At 38.9% G+C, this 22,751-nt stretch overlaps 1 protein-coding gene across 1 annotated transcript in view; it reads left to right on the forward strand.

Moving 5' to 3' along the window:
• The window catches only part of SORCS2 (sortilin-related VPS10 domain containing receptor 2), a 571,075-nt gene that overhangs the window by 174,750 nt on the left and 373,574 nt on the right, over positions 1 to 22,751 (forward strand). Inside the window, exon 4 of the mRNA XM_010583547.1 lies at positions 13,524 to 13,591. Within this exon, the coding sequence (XP_010581849.1) occupies positions 13,524 to 13,591 (68 nt within the window). The remainder of the gene's footprint in view (positions 1 to 13,523; positions 13,592 to 22,751) is intronic.

A 22,751-nucleotide genomic window follows, 5' to 3' on the forward strand; every position in this document is an offset into this window, starting at 1 on the left:
AAAAAAAAGCGTTTGCGTGAACGTTGCGTACCCCCCCCCCCCCCCGTTTGCTTTTGTCCCTTTCCCTACCACTCACGTAGCTGAAGTGGGATGGACCCTTTCCTCTAGTCTGTCTGTGTGAAATAACCATGCGAGTCACTGCAAAGCTGAATGGTAATTAATAATTAAAGAGCAATCCAGAGGAATGTATCTATAATGCATTGATTTGGGGGGGAGGGAGAAGGAGTTTGTAAGTTGCTTTTTCTTTCTTTTTAAAGAAAAGAAAGACTTAGCAGCTCGTCTTTATTTTAGACACAGATCCATTTTACAAACTTCAGACTAAGCTTCTTATTAGAAATAACACCGCTCCTAGGTACGGTGAGTTAGGTATTCAGTTTGCAGATCTCTCAGTCCTCGTTCATATTAGCCGGTCACACACAGCCACAGATCTTTAGTATTCTTTGCTCTGTAAAAATAAAAGGAAAAAGGAAGGACAATCCTAGATACCAGGGTACTAAAACCAAAACAAAGACTTGCCTGAGCTGTGATCAGAGACCCTGCACATTTCCCTAAGCTATTTCTCTTAAGGCACTGAGGAGTCAATATTTTTTAGGGCCTGACAGTTCTCCAAACAGCTTAACCCACTGAGAAAATGGACACTGCTTGAGTTGGATGGGAACCAGAGAACTGAACTGACGTGTTTGAGCATCCGTTTCCCCCTTCCTCATTGATACATTTCTCTAGTAGCACATTTACTGCCTTTTCATTTTATTCATAGGGAATTCACATTATTTCTAGATATCTGATGATTCCTATTTTTTTCACTGTAGTCCTCTATGTCCTTTACAGCCATACTGTGGACCTCTTCCTTCTTTTGTTCCAAAAATTTTTGATCATTGTCCAGTTGTGCCTTAGTTAATTAGTACAGCTGATTAAGAGCAGTATGTGTTATGTCTCCTTCCTGAGAAATGCGCTTCAGGCTGCTTGTGTCATGACTCGGGGAAGGGAGAGGGAAGCTACAAAAAATACCACTTCAGGTAAATTGCTGTCTATGTGTTGTCACAGAGATTAAAGGATGCTTTCACCTTCTCTGGAGCAGGGAATATGGATGGGACTTGATTTCTTTCCCTGCTGATAGGCAATCAATGCCCTTGAAATTGCATAGGTTTCTGGGGGTACCTCCCTGTGCTGGGAGGTTTGTGAATATAGGTAGGAAATATCTGGACTGAGTTAATGTCTCCCAGCACTGAACTTTATTATTTATAATTTCTTTCTTCATATAGCAGTAATAATGATGCTGCATTAACTAATTCTGTATTGTTTTATGCGTGCTCATTTTAAGTCTCTGAAAGAAAGCCTGAGCCATTTTGATCTGTATTTTTCCTATATTGTGCATAAGAGTTTTCACTGGGATACCATTTGCACTTTTGATTGTTGAAAGCCAAGTTTTAGCTGAAAAAACCTTTTGTTTCCTTATTTTTGACACTGCTCTTCCTGAAGAAATGTCACTGTTCTCTTCTCAATTGAAGAATTGGAAGGTAAAATAGAAGGTTTTTTTGTTTGTTTGGGGGTTTGTTTTGTGGGTTTTGTTGTTGTTATTTGTTTTTTGGTTTGGTTTGGATTTTTTGCCTAAACCTTGATCAGCTCTTGACGTGCTTCTGTCTTCAGGAGGTGGCTGAGTAATCTTGAATGGATGTTTTATTCATTTTATCGTGTCTATAAATTAAACTTCTATAAGCTATTTGTTGGGCTGGATTGAAAGCATCTTTTCCCTTCTACTTGCTGTTGAAAAATACAGGCCTACTGCCCTATCTAAGAAGATAATGTGATTGGGAGAGTTTGGAATATTCTTTCTGTGTTGATGAAAAGATATTTTTTGTTCCAAAGTGGGGAAATTAAAGGAGTTGAATGTTGTTTTGGATGTATGGGTGATATATTTTTCCAGTGGCCTTTAATCTTGTAAAATTCCTGCAAAATACAGTATTTTTAGGAAAACAAATATATGTAGGTGATCATGGATTGACATAATAGGTCTGAGGTAATTTCCAGTAGTCTACCTCTGCTCACTTTCTCCTCTACATTGTGAGTGAAATTTTACTTTAAGAAATGTCGGTTTAGAGAGATCTTCAGAGCTGTAAGTTCCCACTATAGCATAAAAAAAGCTTGCATCATTAAGTATAACCCTAGCTGTTCTCTTTGAGTAGTCTCATGTCCCTTGTAACTTGACTTTGAAAGTAACAAATTTGTACAACTATGTGCATTTTGTGGAAAATACAGTGTGGTTGTTTCTGCTGTGCACAGAATGTATAAAACTTCTGCAAATACTGGTTTTATCAAAATTGGATCCTTCCCTTCATGAAGGAAACTTCAAGATCTGATTTGCTTTTAATATGTTTAGAATGGGCTTAATCCAGATTCGCATTGGTTTAAACAGACTTTGGATCAGACTCAAAATAAATGCATGGGTATGGAAGGGTGAGGAGGGATCAAGAAAAACATGTGTTTGCTAACATCATTGAGCTGAAAAATTGCCATTGGGTTTGGGCTGTATCCTCTGCACTCTGGTTATTAGTGCCTTTCTGTCATAGCATCAGTTAAACCCCAAACTCCAAACTCAAGAAAAACAATTTGCAAGAATTAAAAGGTTCAGATTTTTTTATTTTGTTTTGGGATAAGGTAATTTCCATAAGAAAAAGACTATTGACTTGTAAACAGAGAAGGCTATGCTGTAAGTTTCAGAAATAGAATATAAATAGAGACAGTCATTTACAATACAAATATAGAACAAACTCATTAGAAAAAAAGATTGGAAAATAAATAGCAGTTCTAGAGAGATGCTCGATATCATGAAGGACAAGAGTGAATGTTATGTACACTGTACAGAAGTTTTAACTGTTTAATAGTATTAAGTTCTGTAATAAAGTACCTTGGTATGAAACACATCATAGTGATACATGCCATTTTGAAGAAATGATTTGTGGTTTTTTAGTAGTTACAAAAACTAGTCTGCTGTACCTTCTGAGATGGTGTATAATTGCATAAGTTTCTTCTAACTCTTTCCTCAGATTTCCATTTATTCCTTGCCAGAAAGGCAGGTAAGGGGAAAAATTAATTTTTCCCCATATTGAAAATGTTGACTTTTTGGCACAGTTCATATTATGTGTCAGTTAGGACATCTGTGGTACAGAAGCACGTAACTGTACGTGAGACCTCCTAGCTCTGCCAAGTGCTGGTGCATTGCTCTAAGTCATGGGTGCCTGTGTTAGGATAAGAGGTCTTGAATGAATGCAGGACTTGAGTCTGGGAGCATCATGCATTGGAAAAGAAGATCCTTAAGGTTAGTGGCACACAGAATTTATGTTTTGTCTGTTGATCGTGCTTCTCGGTTTGTCTTCTTTTTATATGCTGTTTTCTGTTCTGCCTGGACTTCTCCTGCAACTTGTTTAAGCATGGATTCATCCAGTCTTTCTGAGAGGGTCAAGCTGGAAGTGTAAGTCCTCAGCATGATAAATCAATATAAAAAAAGAGTACTTCCAAAGGAGTATTCAGATCTAGATAGGCAAAACTGATCTCCAGAGGTATCTGTCTCTGACCCTATTGGCCGGTACATCCTAACGTTAGGTGGGATAAATCAGAGTGATACATCTCTGCCTCCATTTCCCAACAGTAAAATAGACAGTACTACTACCTTATGTTAAGGGGATGCGAGAAGCCTGAAATTACTGCATTTCTACAGAAAAGAGCCATGAGAATATGTAAGTGTTAGAGATAAATGTTAGAAGTCTTCTAGGGATGAATTAAAAGTATTTTCCTTCTAAGTCTTGTGCTGCTTAACTGTTGTACCTGTCCTTATATCTATGAAGACAGAAAAGAGTAATTCTCATAACACGAAGAAAGAAGTTCTTAACATATTTCTAAAACAATCTGGGATCACAGGGGAGAGACCAAGCATGAAAAACATCAGTCTCTAAGGGGGAGAATTTCACATTAATAGTTTGTTACTGAAACTGCTTTGTAGCCCTAGCTACAGCCTTCTAAATGCTGACATACAAAAACAGTCTCCAAAGAATCTGTTGAATGCCTAAGTCTTTGCTGGAGTGAAATAAAGAAATACAGACCTCATTTATCAAGGCCTACAATCTTTTCCTGCTTGTATCTACTTGATCTGAAGGTCATTTAAAATGTATTAGAGGTTTAAGATTGGAATGCGAGGCTAATTTGAAACCTGGCTCTAAGATGACCGATTGTGTTAATATTCTTCATACTGGTTAAACTAAAGCTTAGTGTCTGTGTGACAGGACAGCATTAGCTAGGGATCCAAAATGGTGTGGCATTGCCTGGTGAAATAGCTGTTTCTTTTCACAGATAATGCTGTATAATTCCACTTAAATTTAATGGCCCCATGGCTCTTAAAGTAATGAACACCTAGGGTGGAGGCCGGGTGAGGAAATACAAAGAGCTGGCGAAAACTCAGTGCTCGCAGATTGGAAACGTCCTGGTTTGGATTTGGACTGAATGTGGAGAACTCTCCAGCACTCCCCTGGCCCCTTCCAATGTTTTCTCTGACATATTTGGCCCCCGACCAATTTTCCCAACTGCTCCCAAGTCCTTTCTAATAGTTTCCTAACCCAGTTGGATGTTCCCTCGGCTCCTTTATGCCCTTTCCATTGGCACAGGTATGAAGTTCTGCTGCTTCAGGGATAATGCTGAAGATAAATGTGCTTTCATCCTTCTTCCTCTCAAAGGGGGTCATTCCCAGTATTTTACAGTAGGTGAATTCTGTTAATGTCATTTGAGGTGTTCCAAATTGATTCTGAATGTGGCCACAGGGAGCAGGCAGGCTTCGCATTTGAGTGGGAATGGTCCCCTTTCACGCCATACTGGGGGCACTGTGTTGGTATTTCTGCTGAAATTAATTATTTTAGCCAGATAAGTAGGGATGAAACAGTTAAAATGAAAGGCAGATGGAGAGAGACCAACTTCCACCCAGTAAAAGGACAACGACGGGGTTGCATTGGGCCTAGTCTGGCCCAGTGCGAAGCTGCAGAGCAAATGGTCCTTGTTCGGAGAGGGACCCAGGCCCACCCCACCGGGAGGGTGATCATGCTGGGAGACCAGAGGGCTTTTTTAGACAGCACTCGGAGTAACGTGCCCAGATCTGTTTTGTGTCATTCCTGTTTTGCTAGGCAACCTCCTGACTTTTGCTGGGGTTTTTGTTTTATTTGTTTGTTTTTTGCTTTTTTTTCTCTCACTTTGTTTTTGTGTTATTGTCCAGGCCTGATTTTGTCTTTGGAATACGGGGTGTTAAAGTACCCCTGAGCATGTGTTCAATGCAACACGCATGCTCCAGATCACAAAAGGTGCAAAGCCAGTTTTGCATCTGCCTCTGCTATGTCTCTGGTCTTCTGACTAAAATATTAATCAGCATCCTTCTGTCACTAGAATAGAACTGCCTTGATCTTTAGCATGTTTGTCCTGGCAGCACGCCTTTCAGGTAGGAGTGTGCTGTTGTCCCGTTCTGTAGATCCTGTGGCCATGTTTATCTTTCTCATTTGTAAAGAACAAGTTCAGGTACCTACAATATTCAGGAAATAAAAAGTCCAGTCCTTATTCATGACAAGAAGGATATTAAACATTGTGACTCTATGGCTGATCTTGATGCAGTGTCATAGTCCTTGCTCCCATATACAGCCTTATAAAGTCTCTTTATGATAGGCAATTAGGTCCTATTTGAACACCGTAAGCCATTCACAGAGATAATTAAATGTAATTTTGAGGTCAGTGTAGGTTGATGCAACCTCTGATAAATATGATGTTATCTGGTACAATGATATTTAATCCTGTGGTTTGGGTGAAGACAGAGCAGCTGTGAGGGGGAGTAAGCGGTATGAACATATCTGCCAACAGCCCTGCGTCAAATGAACAGTCTTCCCAGCTTGTGGTATCCTCTACAGATGTTTCCATATGTCTTGCATAATAATTTCTTTTTTGAAATAGAGAGTGTAATTATTTTTATATGGTAATGTTAAAAAAAAAAAAAAAGCTCTAGCTTTGAAAAAGGATTTAGTGATGCAGATTGGAAGTTCACTTTCAATTTTTATATTTTACTATTGGGCAGTAACACTGCATAACAGACTGGGAGTATTTCACAAACAACACTTGGTGATCTTTCCTTTCTGGTAGTAAATAGCTGTATAACATTGATGACCAAGGTGAACTGCCTCTCCGTAATATTGGATTCCTGACATATTTGGAAGAAGGTAAAGATGTTTTACATATGTCTTCTATGGATGTCAGCTCTGCTTCCTCTTGAATTTTCATTGGAATGGAAAAGAATATTCAGACAATAGGTTTGCTTCTGCAGGAAGGATTGTTAATTCAATTTAGAATACATTATTAAAGGAGATAAGTAAAGCTAGTCTATATTTCAAAAAAATTTACAATTAGGATTCAAGCCAGACTAAGAAAAAAATATTCTTGCTTCATGCTTTAGAAATGTATTCTCTTGGGATGTTCACTGATGTGGTTTTAAGAGCTTATTAAATGCTATGTTAAATACTTAAACCTAAAAATATTCTGCTTGTATAGAAAAAGGCAATGGCAGAAAACTGGAGATTTTTGTGTCAGAGATGACATTGTTTTGGGCTCTTTGAAAAAGAACAGGAAGTTTAATTGAACAAGTAGTTAAAATGTTAGACACTGTTTCCCAAGCTGCAGATTCAATCTAGAATTTTGGATCCTTTAATCCTGTGGCCTTCAAACTGAGTTCCTGTTTGCTTGAGCGAGCTCTGCATCTGCAGCTCGCCCAGAAATCTCAGAGCTGCATCTAATAATTATAGAAATGAGCAGCATGAATATGTTAGAGTAGCAGCAGTTCACAAATTGGTTGACCAATTTTACATATGCTTTGACTTTTGAGGACTGCCTATTAAAAGTTACAAACACAATAGTCTCTACTGTTGTGCTGATGGGTCAGCCAGTACCACCTAGAAGCCTGAGCTTATCCAAGCAGCCAACTGCTAAAAACTGGAATAACAACAGCCCAGCTGCCTGAGTTGCAACTACTGAAGGCTGGAAAATATATTTGGGAAGCATCTTTATTTATATGCTTCCCCCATTCTTATACTTTTGTATTTTTTGTTTGCCACTGTTCTAGATGGACCTGTGGTATGAAACGGTATGGCTACTTCAGCCATATGGCTATCTATCTCTCTGTTAAATACAATTGAAATCAGTCAGTGGATTTAGAATTATAAGGTAGGGATGAGCAGCCAAAACCATATATATACAGTGTACATGCAGTGCCATCACATAAACATAATTTTCTAAAGAGCTTGCACTGAAAATCTGACATCAGTTGACGATGTGAAGACTTCTCTCTTTCTGAACTTGGACTGTAGGCTCCTGAAGGCAGTAGGTGTTCTTTTTGTTCTGTGTTTGTAGAGTGCTAACAGAATATAATCCTGTTCTGTGCTATATAATGGATTAAATATATTGGATATCTTAAAGTTACTCTTCTGTATAAATGTTTGCAGGGTCAGTGTGTATAGTACTATATTTAAAATAGTTTTGAATCAGGAAGCAATCACAGCCACCACTTTCAAAACTATGCACTTATTCAGCTCTTGTAGATAGAAATACCTCTTAGAGAATAGGCATTGAGCCATTACTGTGTCTTGCCTTGAATTATGAATAAATCCACTGTACAGAATTATTACTAATGCTTAAGACAAGTGTACTGGTCCGGTCAGTGACTTCAGACACGGTAAGTTCTCTCTTCTCCCAATATAATTTAGTTGGAAGAACTATAAATCTAATTCTTTAAGTCTTTCATGTTAAGTCAGGGATTGGTTTTATGAACTTTATCACCAGAGAGGAGTAGAAGCTTATACAGTGAATTCTTAATAGCTTTAGTAATGGTATAAATGTTGTCTTTTTCACCTTTCATCATAACACTGCAACAGAGTAAACCTAAATGCTCTTTTTCCGTTTACAGTTCTCCCAGCGTAATCAAATTATTACGAAGTTGTTAATAGTATTATGACAGTTGGTCCATATAATAGACTTGTGATAATATACCTTCATGTTAATAATTTCTTGGTTTTTACTTTTCTCTTAAGAGTCTTTGTTTTAAATAATGAATGTGAAAACTAATATCGACCTTAGCGTGATGATTGAAGAGCCTGCTGCTGCAAAAGTGGACGTGGCTTGAGGGATTGGAACAGTAGGTGGTTGCCTATAATTTGCTAGGGAGTTTTTGATTATTAGTTGTAAATAAAGTTTTGGAAGTACAGGGGGTGGTGGTGAGGAATTAGTAGTCTGTGCCTAGAACACCTTGATCTCCCTGAAATAGTTACAGTTTATAGTGAAATAGTTTAATAGCTGAAAAGGTGAGTTAGGCTGTGTTCTTGAACAAAACAGCAGCTTCCGTTCCAGTCATACAGAGTATTAAGTGCCTGTTCAAGTGACTCTCATAAACACTTCTCTTGATTTCAGTGGGTTCATTCACATGAATTAAATTAAGCAGATGCTAAAAAGTTTGCAGAAACTGGAGTCTGTCTAAGCAGTATGTTTTCCTGGTAGCTCTGGCTGCCCAGAAGTATTTATAGTGTGCCCTCACCTTCTAATAAACTTGGGAAAACACAAAAACTTGCAATCATACTTGCAATTATGCGTTTGAAAGTATGAGTCTTTTGCTATTAAATTTCCAAATAGATGCCAAAAAAAATAATTACTTCAAATCACAAATGGCAGGGGTCAAATAAAGCTTAATCCGTAAGAGTCTCCATGTAGATAGAAAAAGAGAGATCTCTGTTAAGAATGGTCCATGAAAGAAAACATCATGGAGGGAGCGGGGGAGGGGGGGGTGGGGGTGTAGAATTTTTTCCATAAGTCAATGTTTATCAAAAAGTGAAGGATCTTAGCAAATCCTTCAAAGAAAAGGGAAAAAACCCAAAGATAAAATATAAACACCAGGGAAAGTGATTGATCTAGAATTCGTTCCTTTTTCCTTTCTCGCCCCTCTTAGCTGACATGGTGATGAAAAGAGAGGATTAAAATGGGCTTCTTTAAAGCCAAAATTTTATTAGGAAATGATTAAAAGCACATTGTATCTCTTAAAGTGAAGTTTTGCTCTTTTTGGTCCAGCCTTGCTACAAAGCATTTTCGGAAGAGAGCAAGAGAAAAGGAGAGGGGAAAAATGGAGATCATTCTAACTTTAATTATACATGTATCTGTGGAATTTTCCATTTGTTTTCCCTGTCCATCATCCACCAAAAACCCAGTGCACTTCTGAAGACAAGTCTACATCCAGAAAGGATTTTTGGGTCAGAAACTGCTACAACTCTTGTTTGGAGAACAGTTTTGAGCTGTAACTACCATAAAAGTGAAAATCTACCCAGGCAGGAACTAAGTTATGGAAGCAGGGGCATGGCATGGGGGGGAATCAAAATTCCTTCTCGCCCCCCCCCCCCCCCCCCAAAAAGGTGGGGGGAGGATGAAAAAGTATAGGTAAAGAAATTTCTGAACTTCAAGGTCTTCCAGCCTAGACAAATTGACCAAAATTACAGTTATTACTTCCACTGAAAACTTACTTCCAATGCACATTGCATATAAGTTTTGGAATCGTAAGGGATTTATCTTCCATGCCTTGTCCCATATGGAGAAATACTGGCTACCTTTGGCTTTATGGAGAGGTCAAGGTCTTTAGTAAAGAAGCAGGTAATAGACCACTGATTTTGTGACAAAAGCTGGAAGTTTTCATTTCCTTTCTCCCTTTTTTTTTTTTTAAATCTGTATGGTGTGACATGGTTGGTTTATGCCTGTCATGTAGTATCCAAATAAAACCATTTTCTGGAAAGAAAAGGGTGAAAATATTGTCTCCTGAATTCTACGCAGGGAACCTGGCAGGGAACTGGAGATACGATGCTCTGTTTAGTCTAATGTTCCTGAAGGGAGGTGAAACTGCAGTGGTCTGCCATCTTGCTGCAAAGGGGCAGAAGGCTCTGGGATCAGAACAAGCAGTAGAAAGGTAATCAGAAAGCTGTGAGGTACAGTAAGGACTTCTCTTAAGAGAAGTCTGATGCTCAAATACTGAGCAAGGGAATCTGTACTAGACATCTATGTCTCTATTTTGGACCAAAATATGTATGTATTTTTACTTGTATTTACTTAAAACCTCCAAACAACCAAAGTTCTGTGAAGAAGGAATGCCTAGGGACTTTTGTTTCAGGGCAATGAAAGCAGAAGGGATAAATTTCTTAGGTATATTTGTCCAGAAGCACCATCAGGTATTCATAGATCCCTAGCATACAACAGAGAATTACTGTTGCCACCTCCATTGACATACACTGGGGATTAACTCAAAGAACTGTGGCTGAATTGAAGATGAAATGGTTTAAAAGGGTTTCACAAGTCTCCTCATAAAACAGGAGACTGGATGGACTAGGAGAATCTCTAGGTAACCCTATAAATCCATCTTTAAATAAAGAATCTAGTAAATCCAATTCTCTTCCATCGCCTGCATTTATTTTAGTTATAAAATAATAACACAAAAAAGCTAAATTTATTTTAGCTATCCATGACTGATGGTAGTAGTATGAGCTGGTTAAGAATCATACCCTTGATCATTGCTCAGTTGCTGTTGTGCTTCAAGCCTCTCCTCATCTACAGGCCACCCAGACGCTTTCCCTAGGACAGCTGTGTGTGTATGAACCATTGGCTTCAATCCAACCTGTAAAATGCTTGTAATTATGGAGTCCCATTGAAATGAAATCAGTAAAACAGGTCTCTGCTCTTAGAAATGATGCACAGAATCCAGAGATACTGAAGACCTTTATGTTTTTATTGTGAAATGATTCCTCCTGTTCTTTGCATCTGTTTGTTAATTGAGGAAAAATACCGTTATGGTTAGCAGGATCACTATTTAGCCTGAAAAGATGCCCACAATCCACAAGACAATGCTGTAAAATCTGTTAAATAGCTGACCTACATTTTTCGGATATTGGGATGAAATCCACTGGCATAGGTGAAACAGCAGTCAGACCCCTGGCAGCCTCCTACTTCTTAAGCTGCAACAGGACCCTCCTAAGAGTGTTTAAGAATTCAAAGATTTCTCATTATGGCTTTGTTTTTCTTACTAAGTCATTCTCCCTGCTTCTGAAATGCAAAATAAGGTCTTTTAATTTTTAAATGCATTTACTGGTCAGATTGGAAAATACTGACCTCTGTTTTTCAGAGCTGTGACTCAGATTAAGGCACCAATCCTGCAGCGTAAATAAGCCATTTTACTGCTTATGGCTGCTCCCCAATACAGTTTGCAATTACCTGAAAGCCATTCATTTGAAGTGTGTGGAACAACAGTAACTTTCTGATTTGGTGTGTGCATCCCCTAGATGAACTACTGCTAGCAAGCAGTACAGTGAGCCTACCCCTTGTTCCTGAAAGTCTTTAACACTTAGGACAGGTGCTGAGTTACAGAAATGGCTTATCTGGAAGGTGCTTTGTTGATGCTTCCATAGAGGTTAAGTTCCAAAGCAGGTGGATTGAAGGTAACCCAGTAGGATCTTCTGTGTATGATAGTAACCAGTTTAATTCAGGAATGAAATATTGGGCTTACCCTGTGGCAAGGTGGCTCCAACATACATTGCTGAAAATCATCTGAATTTTAAAAGTTACAGCTTTAGGATGCACAGGGATGAAAAAAGTTTGCTAAGTTCAGGATTTAGTCTCTGGTTCTGTGTGAATGTAAGGAAACAACATGTAATCTCTTATATCTTTCGATACTTTCTATTTTATTTTCATGCACCAAATATGCATTCTTGTATGTCTTAAAAAAACCTCCCAGGCTGATTTTTGTGGCCTAAGAGGAATTTCAGTTGCTCAGAAAAGCACAGTCTGAAACTTTTTCCTTAATAATTGGAGACAATAGATGCTCCCAGTAGTGAAGTTTCTTTCTTTTTCTCCTTAATTGCAAGGACCAGCAGAAAGCTGTAGTTAAGACACTGACAATAGAATAAATAGCTGACCTGATGGAGTGTGCTTGGGCTGTAGCCAGGAATCTCATCAGTAGATACTCTCTTCTTTGGGAAATGGTTCTTCCTCTTGGCTTTGTAAGTCTTCGTAGTAACCTATTTAAAAGTAAAAGTTTGTTTTTTTTTTTTTCTTCTTGCTTGCTTTATTTTAAACCAAGCCTTTATTTCTAAAAATCATCAAATTCCAGCTAAGTGATCTGGTAGATTGTGGCTCTTTTGAGAATAGGAGAGAATAATACTATTTGTGAGTTATGAATTGGTTCTGCTTTTACTTATATCAATATACATCCAGGAATACGTGTTGTGAATTTATTAGGTTTAGATAACCCTGAACGAGACTGGTATTATAGCTCAGTTCTGTAAAACATTGTGTTATTTCCAAAGCGCCATGTACCTAACACCCATGGTCTGGAATTCTGTTCTCTCAAAAGCTCCAGTGTACAGAGACTGCAGCATAAATACATCATCAGCATATTAATTATCTGAATAATCAAAGTGAATGCCTACAGTTGCTGTTTGCTGGAGATTTCATCTGGTGGTTAGGAGCAGAGGAAGTGCCAGCTCAGTAACAGTATGCCTCAAACTGTGGGAGACTGATGTTGACCCCGCATTAAAGAAAGCCAACGGCTGTGCAAGGAACCAGAGGTTCTTCCCTTTCTACCTCTATGGGGTTGCTGTGGGAATGTGGGTGTAAGAACCACTACTATGGACTGGCAGCAAGCGAAGGAAATCTGGTTTAAATGATCTGAACTTAAACCATAGCACTCAGCTTGATACAGCAGTCATGGACTAGTGCTTTATGTTGTTTGACCAGTGAATTTGTCGTTTTGAGTGTATGGAAAGTGTTTCTTGCTGACTCTTCTCATAGGCTGAGATGTTTTGTGGATGAAATTTTTCTGTGTATTTTGTTGGCTGTTGGTGATGTAGATGAGTAATTTACAGAGCACAGAGCTGGTTCTTGAGGGAAGAAAAGATGATACTTCTAGGAACAAAAAATGACTGACATGGAAGTTGCATTCCTGATCTTGCAGGGAAGACCAGAGCTCATTTTCTGCCTGAATTTGTTATCCAGATAATCAGTTAATCACCATTGTTTAACACTTTGGATTTTTATTCTGTAGATGTACAAGAGAGTTGCCTCCTAAATTTAAACTAGCAACCAGATTGGTTCTTCCTGCTGAGAAAGTCATACAAATTGCTTGGGGGCTGTCATGTGGTGGGGGGATTTATGTGACTATTCCAACCCCACTGCTCATGTGAAACGGACAATCTTTCACAAAGTCACCAGGTTTGCAGAAAAGTTTGAGTGCTGAAATCACTTTTCTCAGAAAGAGGAAGGAAAAAACCCAGTCTGAAAGCAAAACTGGAAAGAGGTTAAAATAAAGTAAAATACAATTCAGATTTTCAGGAGCCTCACTTTTGTGTTTACCAGAATAATGCTGCCCATGATCTACTTGTGTTTCCTATATCAGTTTACATGTATAAATGTATTTATTCTTGTTTTCTTTTTAGGTGATCCTGATCCTTACCAAGTATTATCATACTGACATGGGGAAAGTGCTGGAGAGCTCTTTGTGGAGGTAAGTTCTCTGCTTTTTCTATGACCACCTCCCCCACCCCATTCTTAGAACAGATCTGTCTCTTTTCCTTGTCCAAACTGCTGCTGAGTTGAGTTGGTAGCTGATTGTTGCTAATACAGCAAGATTATCCAGATTGTCATCAGCTTTTACTCCTTCTCTTCCTTAAATGCAGTTCTTGCAGTTCAATAACAAAGAGTTTGAAATTAGTTTTAACAGTAGAGACAAACAATAATAGAGAGTATAAGATACTTTCCGTAATGCCACTTTGAAAGGTGCCACTCTTTTCTTAGTATTTTTGCATCAAAGTTACTTAAAAACTTTGAAATACTTACTGTGTTTGGATGTGTCTGTTGGGAGTTCTTGCTGCTATTGAGTACTATATTGAGGTTAGTAAATAATCCTGATTTGGAAGCAGTCACGATTGTCTGGATGAAATGTAACACCAGTGCAGGTTATATTGTGTTTTATGACAACTGGGAATATGTAGTAATCCCAATAAATTTTAAATTGATTCTCATTCCCTTAACATTTGTGAATTAAGATATCAGTATGCTTGTTGCCTGTGTGTGCACAAATTGCACACTCAGGTATATGTCAGCACAATACCAGGGCTAGGGTAAGCCTATGTTATACTAATCATACTGGTTATCTTCTCATGTGTTAATTTGGTTTTGCTAAGTGGGTGTTTTGTGCGCTAAGTTTCTGTGTATCTATATAAATCTTCCACCACAATTTTTTGCTAGACCCAGTATGTACACTTCAGAATTGAAAGTATTTCACTGGTATCAATAAATATAATATTGCTCCAATGTTTGCTATGCTAGTTTTGCTGGGTTATCTGTAGCGGTAAAAATATTCTTGAAATATTCTGCTGGGATATCTAAATAATTGTTATATATGACAGGAGACTTCTTTGAGGAGTATTACGTGAAGTTCTTAAGTAACCCATAAGCTTCAGGTCTAGAAACAAATGGGGTATACCTTGTGGCTTAGGCACCTGTAAACTTCATACTGTCCCGAGAGCTTGTATGGGGACTCAATCTTCATCTGTGTGTGTAAGGAGCTTTACAGAAAGAATCCAAGAAAAGGAGTGGGCAAGGGAATAGGGAGTAAGAAAAGCCTGTGACCAGGACGTGCTGCACAACAGCTTTGTCACTTGTTTTGAAGAAGGCTGCATTGTTTTAATCTTGTGGGATTTCTCATAATGACAGCGTATCTTTGCAATACCTTGTTTTCATACTAGTGGCTGAGTAGTCCAGTCTGGCCAGGGGCAGTGGTCCATGCAGCACAAGGGTATTTGCAAGTAAAAAACCCCCAACTTTAGTCATAAAAAGGGTGTGTTCAGGAAAGAGAGTAAGATCAAATGGAGACTGCTTAGTATTGGCTCAGGATTGGCATTTTTAGGGCTGTGATGGTTCATTTGTAATTATCCTTTAAACTTTTAAGATGCGAAATTAACTGCACATTTGTTTCTGTTTTAATTTTTGTCCAACATCTTGTGCAAAGACGACAACCAAATGGCAATTCAGATACTCCCATAATGGCGTAAGCACACATTGCTTTCCTGTTATATGCCCCTGGCCTGTACAACATGTGCAATATGTTTCAAGTTTTGCTATCCATGCTTCAGTGTAATCTATCATAGAAGTCTTTTAAACTTATTCAGTTGGACTCTTCAAAATAAACTCTCTGCTCTTTCAAAATAAACATAAAACAGGCTTCAGATAATCTTGCTTTCTTTTGAGAACATAAACACTTTAAACAAGGTCATTCAGACCTTGCTGACAGCTGGTGTAAAGAAGAACTGGTGTGAACTGCATTCAAATAAAATTGATGCTAGCGTGAATCATAGGGAAATCAGGCCCTTTTACTTACAACTAATAGATGTACCAGATGCTTTGGTTGTTTATAAAACTAGGATGGAAATGCTGAAAGGAAGCAAGTGCTTAAGATTAGCACTTGGGCCAGGGGTGGTAGCTGATCCATCCGAAGATACGTTCTGCTCTGGGCTCACCTCGTTCCTCTGCCTCCGCCCACTGTGGCGTAAAAGCGGCACATGCGGTTGTCATACTGGGGGAGTTACAAGGTGCCTGGATCTGGAAAAGCACAAATGAGACCAACTGGTGCAAAAAAAAATCAAATTTATTTATCTATCAAATTAGATAAAATGAATCACATTTATTTATCAAATAGTGCCTCTCTCTGTTGAAATGTAGCTCGTTATTTGTACTAAATAAAATAAAAATAAATACTGAACGAAGCTGTCCATGAAGTCAGGGAACTTTTGTGGTTTTTCTCTGTGTAAAATCGTTGGGTGTAAATTGATGAAGCTCCATGTTTGTTGATGGAGCCAGAGTGTTGTACTCACATTGGCAGCCTGCCCAGAATGCACAGTGTACATATTTTTAAACTTATTTGATTCTCTTTTGCATTCCTCTCATTTGCATCAGAACACATATACAGTAAAACAGGTGTGAAAAATGGTATAGGGTTTTTTGCCAGCAGACAAAAGCCATTCATCTTTGTGAGGTTTCTGTGCCCTAGTGGGAATGGATCCTGTCCGGTTATTTCCTCAATCAGTCCAATGTTTTTTCTTCTTCCTATCTTGCCCAGCTAGATCTTACCAGACACTTGATATTCTCTAAGTCTCTAAGTGCAAATAAACTTGTTTTATAACCTGATCAATCCCCACCATGTAAATTTTTTAATGTTGTTAATCTCCCACTTTTATCTTGCCAATCAGTAAATATTATCCTAGCTTGGCATTTATCAGTTCTTTCTTTTCTTCCTCTAAAACATATTTCCTCTTCATCTCTATCTTTTTCTCCTATCACTCAAAAGAATATTTTTTTTTCCCTTCCTTAGTGGAACAGGGATTGAGAAAGGAGGGCTGACTCAGTAGTCCAGTGATGCTTATTTGTTCTTAGCAGTCTTGAAGTTGCAGTCAGACTTTTAAGAGTAATGCAAATGGTGGGGGAAAACACCAGTCGGAGATACGTGCCTGGCGGGGCTTTACACGAAGAAGATAGATTTTTTTTTTTTTTTGGAAGTGGATCTAGGTGATGAATTTCTATGCCCCTGCAGAGCATTGTTAATTTGTGTAGGTAATTTATGCCTGCCCACACAAGTCGGGTTACAGGATTGGGAGACCTAAATTTTAATTACCTTGGAATTTTTTCATTGTTGAATAAACAGGGAAAATGGTGCTGGATAATGAAAGTCTTAACAACTTTTTACTAGTAGCAGCCATGTCTGGTTGCACTGAGGAGGTGGAGGCATAAATCTCGGTGGAAGCATGTAGTTAGAAAACACCAGGGTGTGCTTCTCTAGTCAGCTATTTCTGATACTTTGCTAATTTGCTTATTAAGTAAGTGTTAAGGTTGGGGTAAATTGTATAGTTATTTGACTCAAAATAAGGTAGGGAAATAAACAGATGATATTAGCTGCCTCTTGAATATAAATTAAAATAACTTATTGAGAAGGAACAGGATTTTTTTCAGGTCTATTTTTAGAGTTTCTAAACTGCATTACGTATTGGGAATACAGGTTGGTGGTTATGTTAGGCCGCGTTAGCATAATGAAAAAACTGATACTGTGACTAAAACTTAAAATTCAGGCAATAAAATTATCTCCAGAAATTGTGCATATATTGAAGATACTTTGCATACTAGCTCTGTTCCTGTCAGACTCCATACACATCTTCATCCAGGATGTTTACAGTGTGAAGAACCTGAATCAAACAGACCATTTAGGATAATAGATACTTGAGTATGTGTTTTCATATGCTTTATGGACCAGTTTGTGCATAAATATATAGGTGTACATACTTTACAACCTCAGGTGCCTGCTTGCATACATTGCATGCCTGCAGCTTTAGGTGTATGTACTTGAAACTTGCAATCAAATGTTTTAATTTTGAATTGGTAGCCACTAAGAAATTAATGCTAATACTTATCTGTACACCTGATTTAATCCTAATAATGTCTCTTGGAAATATAAATATTTATTGTTATTCCATTTTATACATGGGACAACTGAGATGGTAAGTGATTGCTGAAGGTTATGCAGTGACTCAGCACTATGGCCATGGAATTGGCTTCCAACCTTGTGCTTAGACTGGCTCAGAGTCCTGTTTCTGGTATGCACGCAGGCTTCCCCATCTTAGCTTGATCTAAGCAATGAATAATAGATGCTGCTGATGATTGCTAATAAAGTTTTGATTGCATAGTATCAAGCTGTAATGATATGGTAGTGCTAAAGCAACTTGCTGTGTAATTGCCATTGTTCCCAATGGCATCACCAAGTTGTTACTGCTTCACCACAGCAAAACAAATGACATTATTTGATGTTAACTGCACAGTTAACTCCTGTTAGCATTGCATGCTGAACCCTAGGTAGGTCTGTTTCCAGAGATTTTGGGATAATTTGCCCCATGTTGTCAATAAGGAACCATTAAATGAAGAAATAGACTTCCCCACCTGCTTAAATATGGTTGGATATGCTAGCTGAACTTCCTGGGACTCCTTACTCCAGATGGAACCTGAGGAGGTGTCGTGGTTTCAGCCCAACCGGTAACAAAGGACCACGCAGCCGCTCGCTCACTCCTCCCTCCCCGCTCCAGTGGGATAGGGAGGAGAATCGAAGGAGAGAAAAGGAGGAAAAAAAACCAAAACAGAACCTCGAGGGTTGAGATAAGGGCAGTTTACTGGGACAACAAAAAAAAGAGAAGTTACAACAATAACAACGGTACTAATAAAAGAGTATACAAAAGGAGTGATGCACAGTGCAACTGCTCACCACCCGGAACCCGACGCTCTGCCACTTCCCCCACCGAAAAGAAGAGCCCACCCCCCGGCCCACTCCCCATTTATATACTGAGCATGATGTGACATGGTATGGAATATCTCCTTGGCTGGTTCAGGTCAGCTACCCCGGCTATGCCCCCCACTTCCCAGGTTCCTGTAAAAATTAACTCTATCCCAGCTGAACCCAGGACAGGAGGGAGCGAAGTCGCAGTGCTGTGCGAGGAGGTCATGAGTCCAGGACAGCGTCTGGGCACCTGGAGGTGAGAGCAATTAGGTGAGCCTCACGGACAGCATGAGACTTGGCAAACCTCAAGCAGTCAGGCAAATCCTATCTTTAGCAGCACAGCTGTTTCTGTCTGCATCCACAAAAAGCCACGTATTCAGGGCAAGACCTGTTTGTACAAGCCCACTGGCCGTCAGTAGCGATCAATGCACAGTGACCGCATGGTGCTTTGGGCATTTACACAAAGGTGCATGCCTACACTAAGGTTAAAATCCAGGCTACAAAGAGCAGGAGCAGGTAGATGCAGTGAACAACACACCACTCAGGAAAGTAAAATTTCCAGACCCTGTGTGGCTCACAGAGTGCGAGAAAATGAGTATGGGCATTTGTTTCCAAACTTTTCACCTGTGTCCTGAAATTAATTTAAAAAGCAAAACAAAAAAAACCCCAATATAGAGTCTGGTGCCCCAGTAAAATTCTTTCTTGGTGTGAAGTGCTGCTTAATAAGTGAGCAACTATATTCTGCAGCAACTTGCACTTCCAGATGGTCTTATATTGTGGTTCTGCTTTGAAAAGTGACTTTGTAGAAATGGCCCCAAGGGATGGAGTTATTGAGTCTGTGATTTCCATATCAAATTTGCTCTCTTTCCAAGTGAAAACAAAAAAAGAAATGGCTTTCTAATTATTAGCCCAGTGAACTCAGCTTGGGATCTAATGTCTAGCTGTGCTTTCTCTGGCTAATGCATCATCCTGAATAATGCAGGTTCTGCAATCAAAATAGACTGCCCTCAGTTATACCTGTGCAGCTCTTTTGTCCTCCTGTTATATCCTTATTTACATCTGTTCCACTTTGAAAAGGTTTTGGGCAGTACTGTTGAAAAGGCAGTCCTACAATTAGAACTTTATTTCTCTTATTGAACAACAGATTTTTATGTTCTATTTGATCATATTTCCATATTCACCTAATAGCATTACAAAGACTTTCATTATCTTTGCTGCAATTTCTGTCTTGCTAATGTTCTACAGTGCATTGTTATGAGCTGAATTGCACAGGAAAGTCTATTTTAGATTTATTTTGGACATTTAAAATGAGCCATAAAACCACAGTTAGAACGTGAACGTAGTGGATTTGAGCCTATCAGCAATGTTTTATCATGGGTGTCAGGTAAGAAAAATACATAAAGACAAAGGAAATGAAAGGAACGTGTCTTGACAAACTTTGGAATGTGCAAGATATTGAGGAGATGATTATTCCTGTTTTTAACAGCTGGTGGTACTGATTTAGGGACCTAGAGGGTGCCCATGTTGCAGTGTGCTTCTGTAGTGCGTGCTCTAATGGACACACAACCCACCATGGTCTTTCCTAAGACCAAGACCCATTACACTGGCAATAACCTTACTGTTACCTTGGTGCTGCACTCATCCTGTCACATGCTTTGCCTGTAGCTTTTGGCCATTAAATAAAGGAATGAACTTTGGTCATGGATGTTGGGAACATTCTCTGAGTTGTGACCTGTAGACCCCTCTGAAGGAGATGGGTCTTTTAAATGGCTCTCCTGGGCACGGGACTTAGCTTAAGGAGGTCCTTTTATGTCTGTGTTAACATAATAGCATTTAAAAAATATTTTTACATCTAGCATGTATGTAACTGAAAAAAAAAAATCCCCGCAAGCAAGTAAAAGCTACCAAAGAAGTCTATCCAAAATTCTTTACTGAGTATCTGTTGCACACAGATGAGAGTGCTGTGTCATAACTATTTTCCAAGTCTTTGACAATTTGGAGTGGCGATGATGATTTCAAGTGTTTACAGATTTCTCCACTAGTTAGTGAATACACAAAGAAGATATGAGATATAGATTAAGATCCAGTTGGAAAGCTGTGATTTATATAGTTAAGAAAAGGCTCTTGCTTGCAGTACACTTGGGTTTATTGGAGCTGGTTGGAGCATGGCTGCTGAGCATGTTAAATATATCTTGCAGCATGGGAATTTTGCTACATTACAGGTTGATTTCTTTTTTTCTTTCCCTTTCCCTAACCCTCCTTCTGGAAAAGGAATTAAATCATTGTGAGATGTAACTCATTATGAGCGAGTCAATTTATAAAGAAAGAATAAGCATTTCTTTTAAATAGTTTAAGAATCCTGTCCTATTATTTGAGTAACTTGAACCCAAGTCATAGAATTTCTGATTGCTTTAACTGGAACTGGTATCATAAACATTTTTTATAGGCACAGAGTGTGTGGGAATTGTACCACAGGTTCTTGTTTTAAGTAGATTCCTTTTGGCTGGGACTGACGGTAATAGAGTAAGCAATCTTTCCTACCCAAAACCCATCCAGGTCAGTAGCAGTAGGAAGTTCAGGAAAGCCACTTCACTGGGATTTCCTCAGATCTGTCATGGTATCTTATTGCATAAGCCTGCCTACAAGAAATTATCATCTTTCTTGCTAGCCTCAGCAGACAGGCTTAAGGTGAGGAGTAGATAAAAAATGTCCTTCTATGCATTAGTTGTCTGTGGGGTTTGTAGTTTTATGTGTGTGTTGCTTTTCTCCTCCCTCCCAGCATAAAACAGGGAAGCTTGCGTTGGCACTGCCCACGATCCACTTCTATATGATCAAACCAAGAACTGCAATCTAAGAGCTTTTATTGTGGCATGATTCCTCTGTACTAAATTCATATAAAAACAGTTGAGCCATCAGCTTTTAGCTAATCAGAAGTACTCTGCTGCATTGTCATCCATTAACTCCCACTGTCAGCAGGCCAGTACAGCAGGGAGGTGCTGGGCCCGTAACCGAGGGGCAGATGGAATGACACCATATATATATTAAGCAATGTTTTCCTTTGCCACTCTGCAAAATGGAATAAATAAGAAACCACAATCAAAGCAGCTAGTTTCATTGCTCATCACATTTTTATGATGATGAATGAGGTATGAAAACCTGAACAGGATATATTTTTAAAACTGAAAAGGGCGAAGTCATGGCTTAGGGGAGCATATGGTAAGGTAGAAATGACATTGCACTCACCAGCTAGTGATGCTGCTGGTTCCACCTTCAGCCTGCTGTGTGACCTTGCTTGAAGAACCTACTGTTCCAGTGCTTTCCTCCACTTGGTCTTTGCCCAATTTGTTTCTTTGGAATGTAAGTAATTTGGAGAACTGATTGTACAAGCGCAGTGGGACCCCCGTCAGTGCTGGGGCTGTATGAAGGAGCTGTAATGTTTAGGAATGTTTAATGTTTGTCTCCTTAAAGTTTTCGGCTTGAGCCGTGAAGGACAGAAGACCATAGAGAGCACTGACACAAGACTCATCTGAAAACACTTGCTCGTAGTTTCACTACAAGGCAGCTAATGAAGAAGTGCCTTTTCTCAGCTGCTGTTTTGAAAATACTGTTTTGCAACCCCCTGTTGCTTCTCTTAGTGTTGGGCACCTTGTGTCACTGATGTGGTATGTGGCATGCGAGCAGCTTTGCTTGCTTCTGTAGTGTGTGCAGTCTGCTCTTGTGCATCCCCTGCGAACTGATTGCAAATTAATTTGGTTGTTGGGACTGAATGAATGAACAGCTGCATAGTTAATTATGCAGAATGGTATAGAAAAATGTAGTGTTAACGTTTTATACTCTCATTATCTCTGCGGTATGGAATATATTTTTCAGTGTGAAAATAACAAAGGCAATATTTCCCACATAACTTATTTATTAGGAACTCTGTATTGTTAGGCAGCTTTCTCTGCTTTAATTTACTAGGGATTGGGACAATGAAAAACTCCATACAGGCCAGTTTTTAAAATGTAAATATAATCTTAAGTGCTGAAGAATTTTGGGGTGTGGGTAGTTTACAAAAATTAAACCCATTTTACAGTAAGACTTAAATGTCTTGATTAATTTTTGGTGTTCTGAAATACGGAAGGTTAGCTGAGAGTTTTTCATTCTTCTCCTGGCAACCTGTCATTGAACAGATGACTGATAAGTAGTCAATTAGTCAATTGAATTTCTGTTCCAGCTACTCTTGAGGGATTTTTGTTTGTTCGTTTTGTTTTCATATGATATTTGGTTTTGTCCCTTCCTACTTCTGCTCCCCCTCTTTTTCCCCTTGGCATCATTTCCTCCTATTGCATATAGAGCAGGGATAACAACT

The sequence above is a fragment of the Haliaeetus leucocephalus genome, unplaced genomic scaffold, assembly GCF_000737465.1.
Source record: "Haliaeetus leucocephalus isolate CR32 unplaced genomic scaffold, Haliaeetus_leucocephalus-4.0 Scaffold906, whole genome shotgun sequence".
In the NCBI taxonomy this organism is placed as follows: domain Eukaryota; kingdom Metazoa; phylum Chordata; class Aves; order Accipitriformes; family Accipitridae; genus Haliaeetus; species Haliaeetus leucocephalus.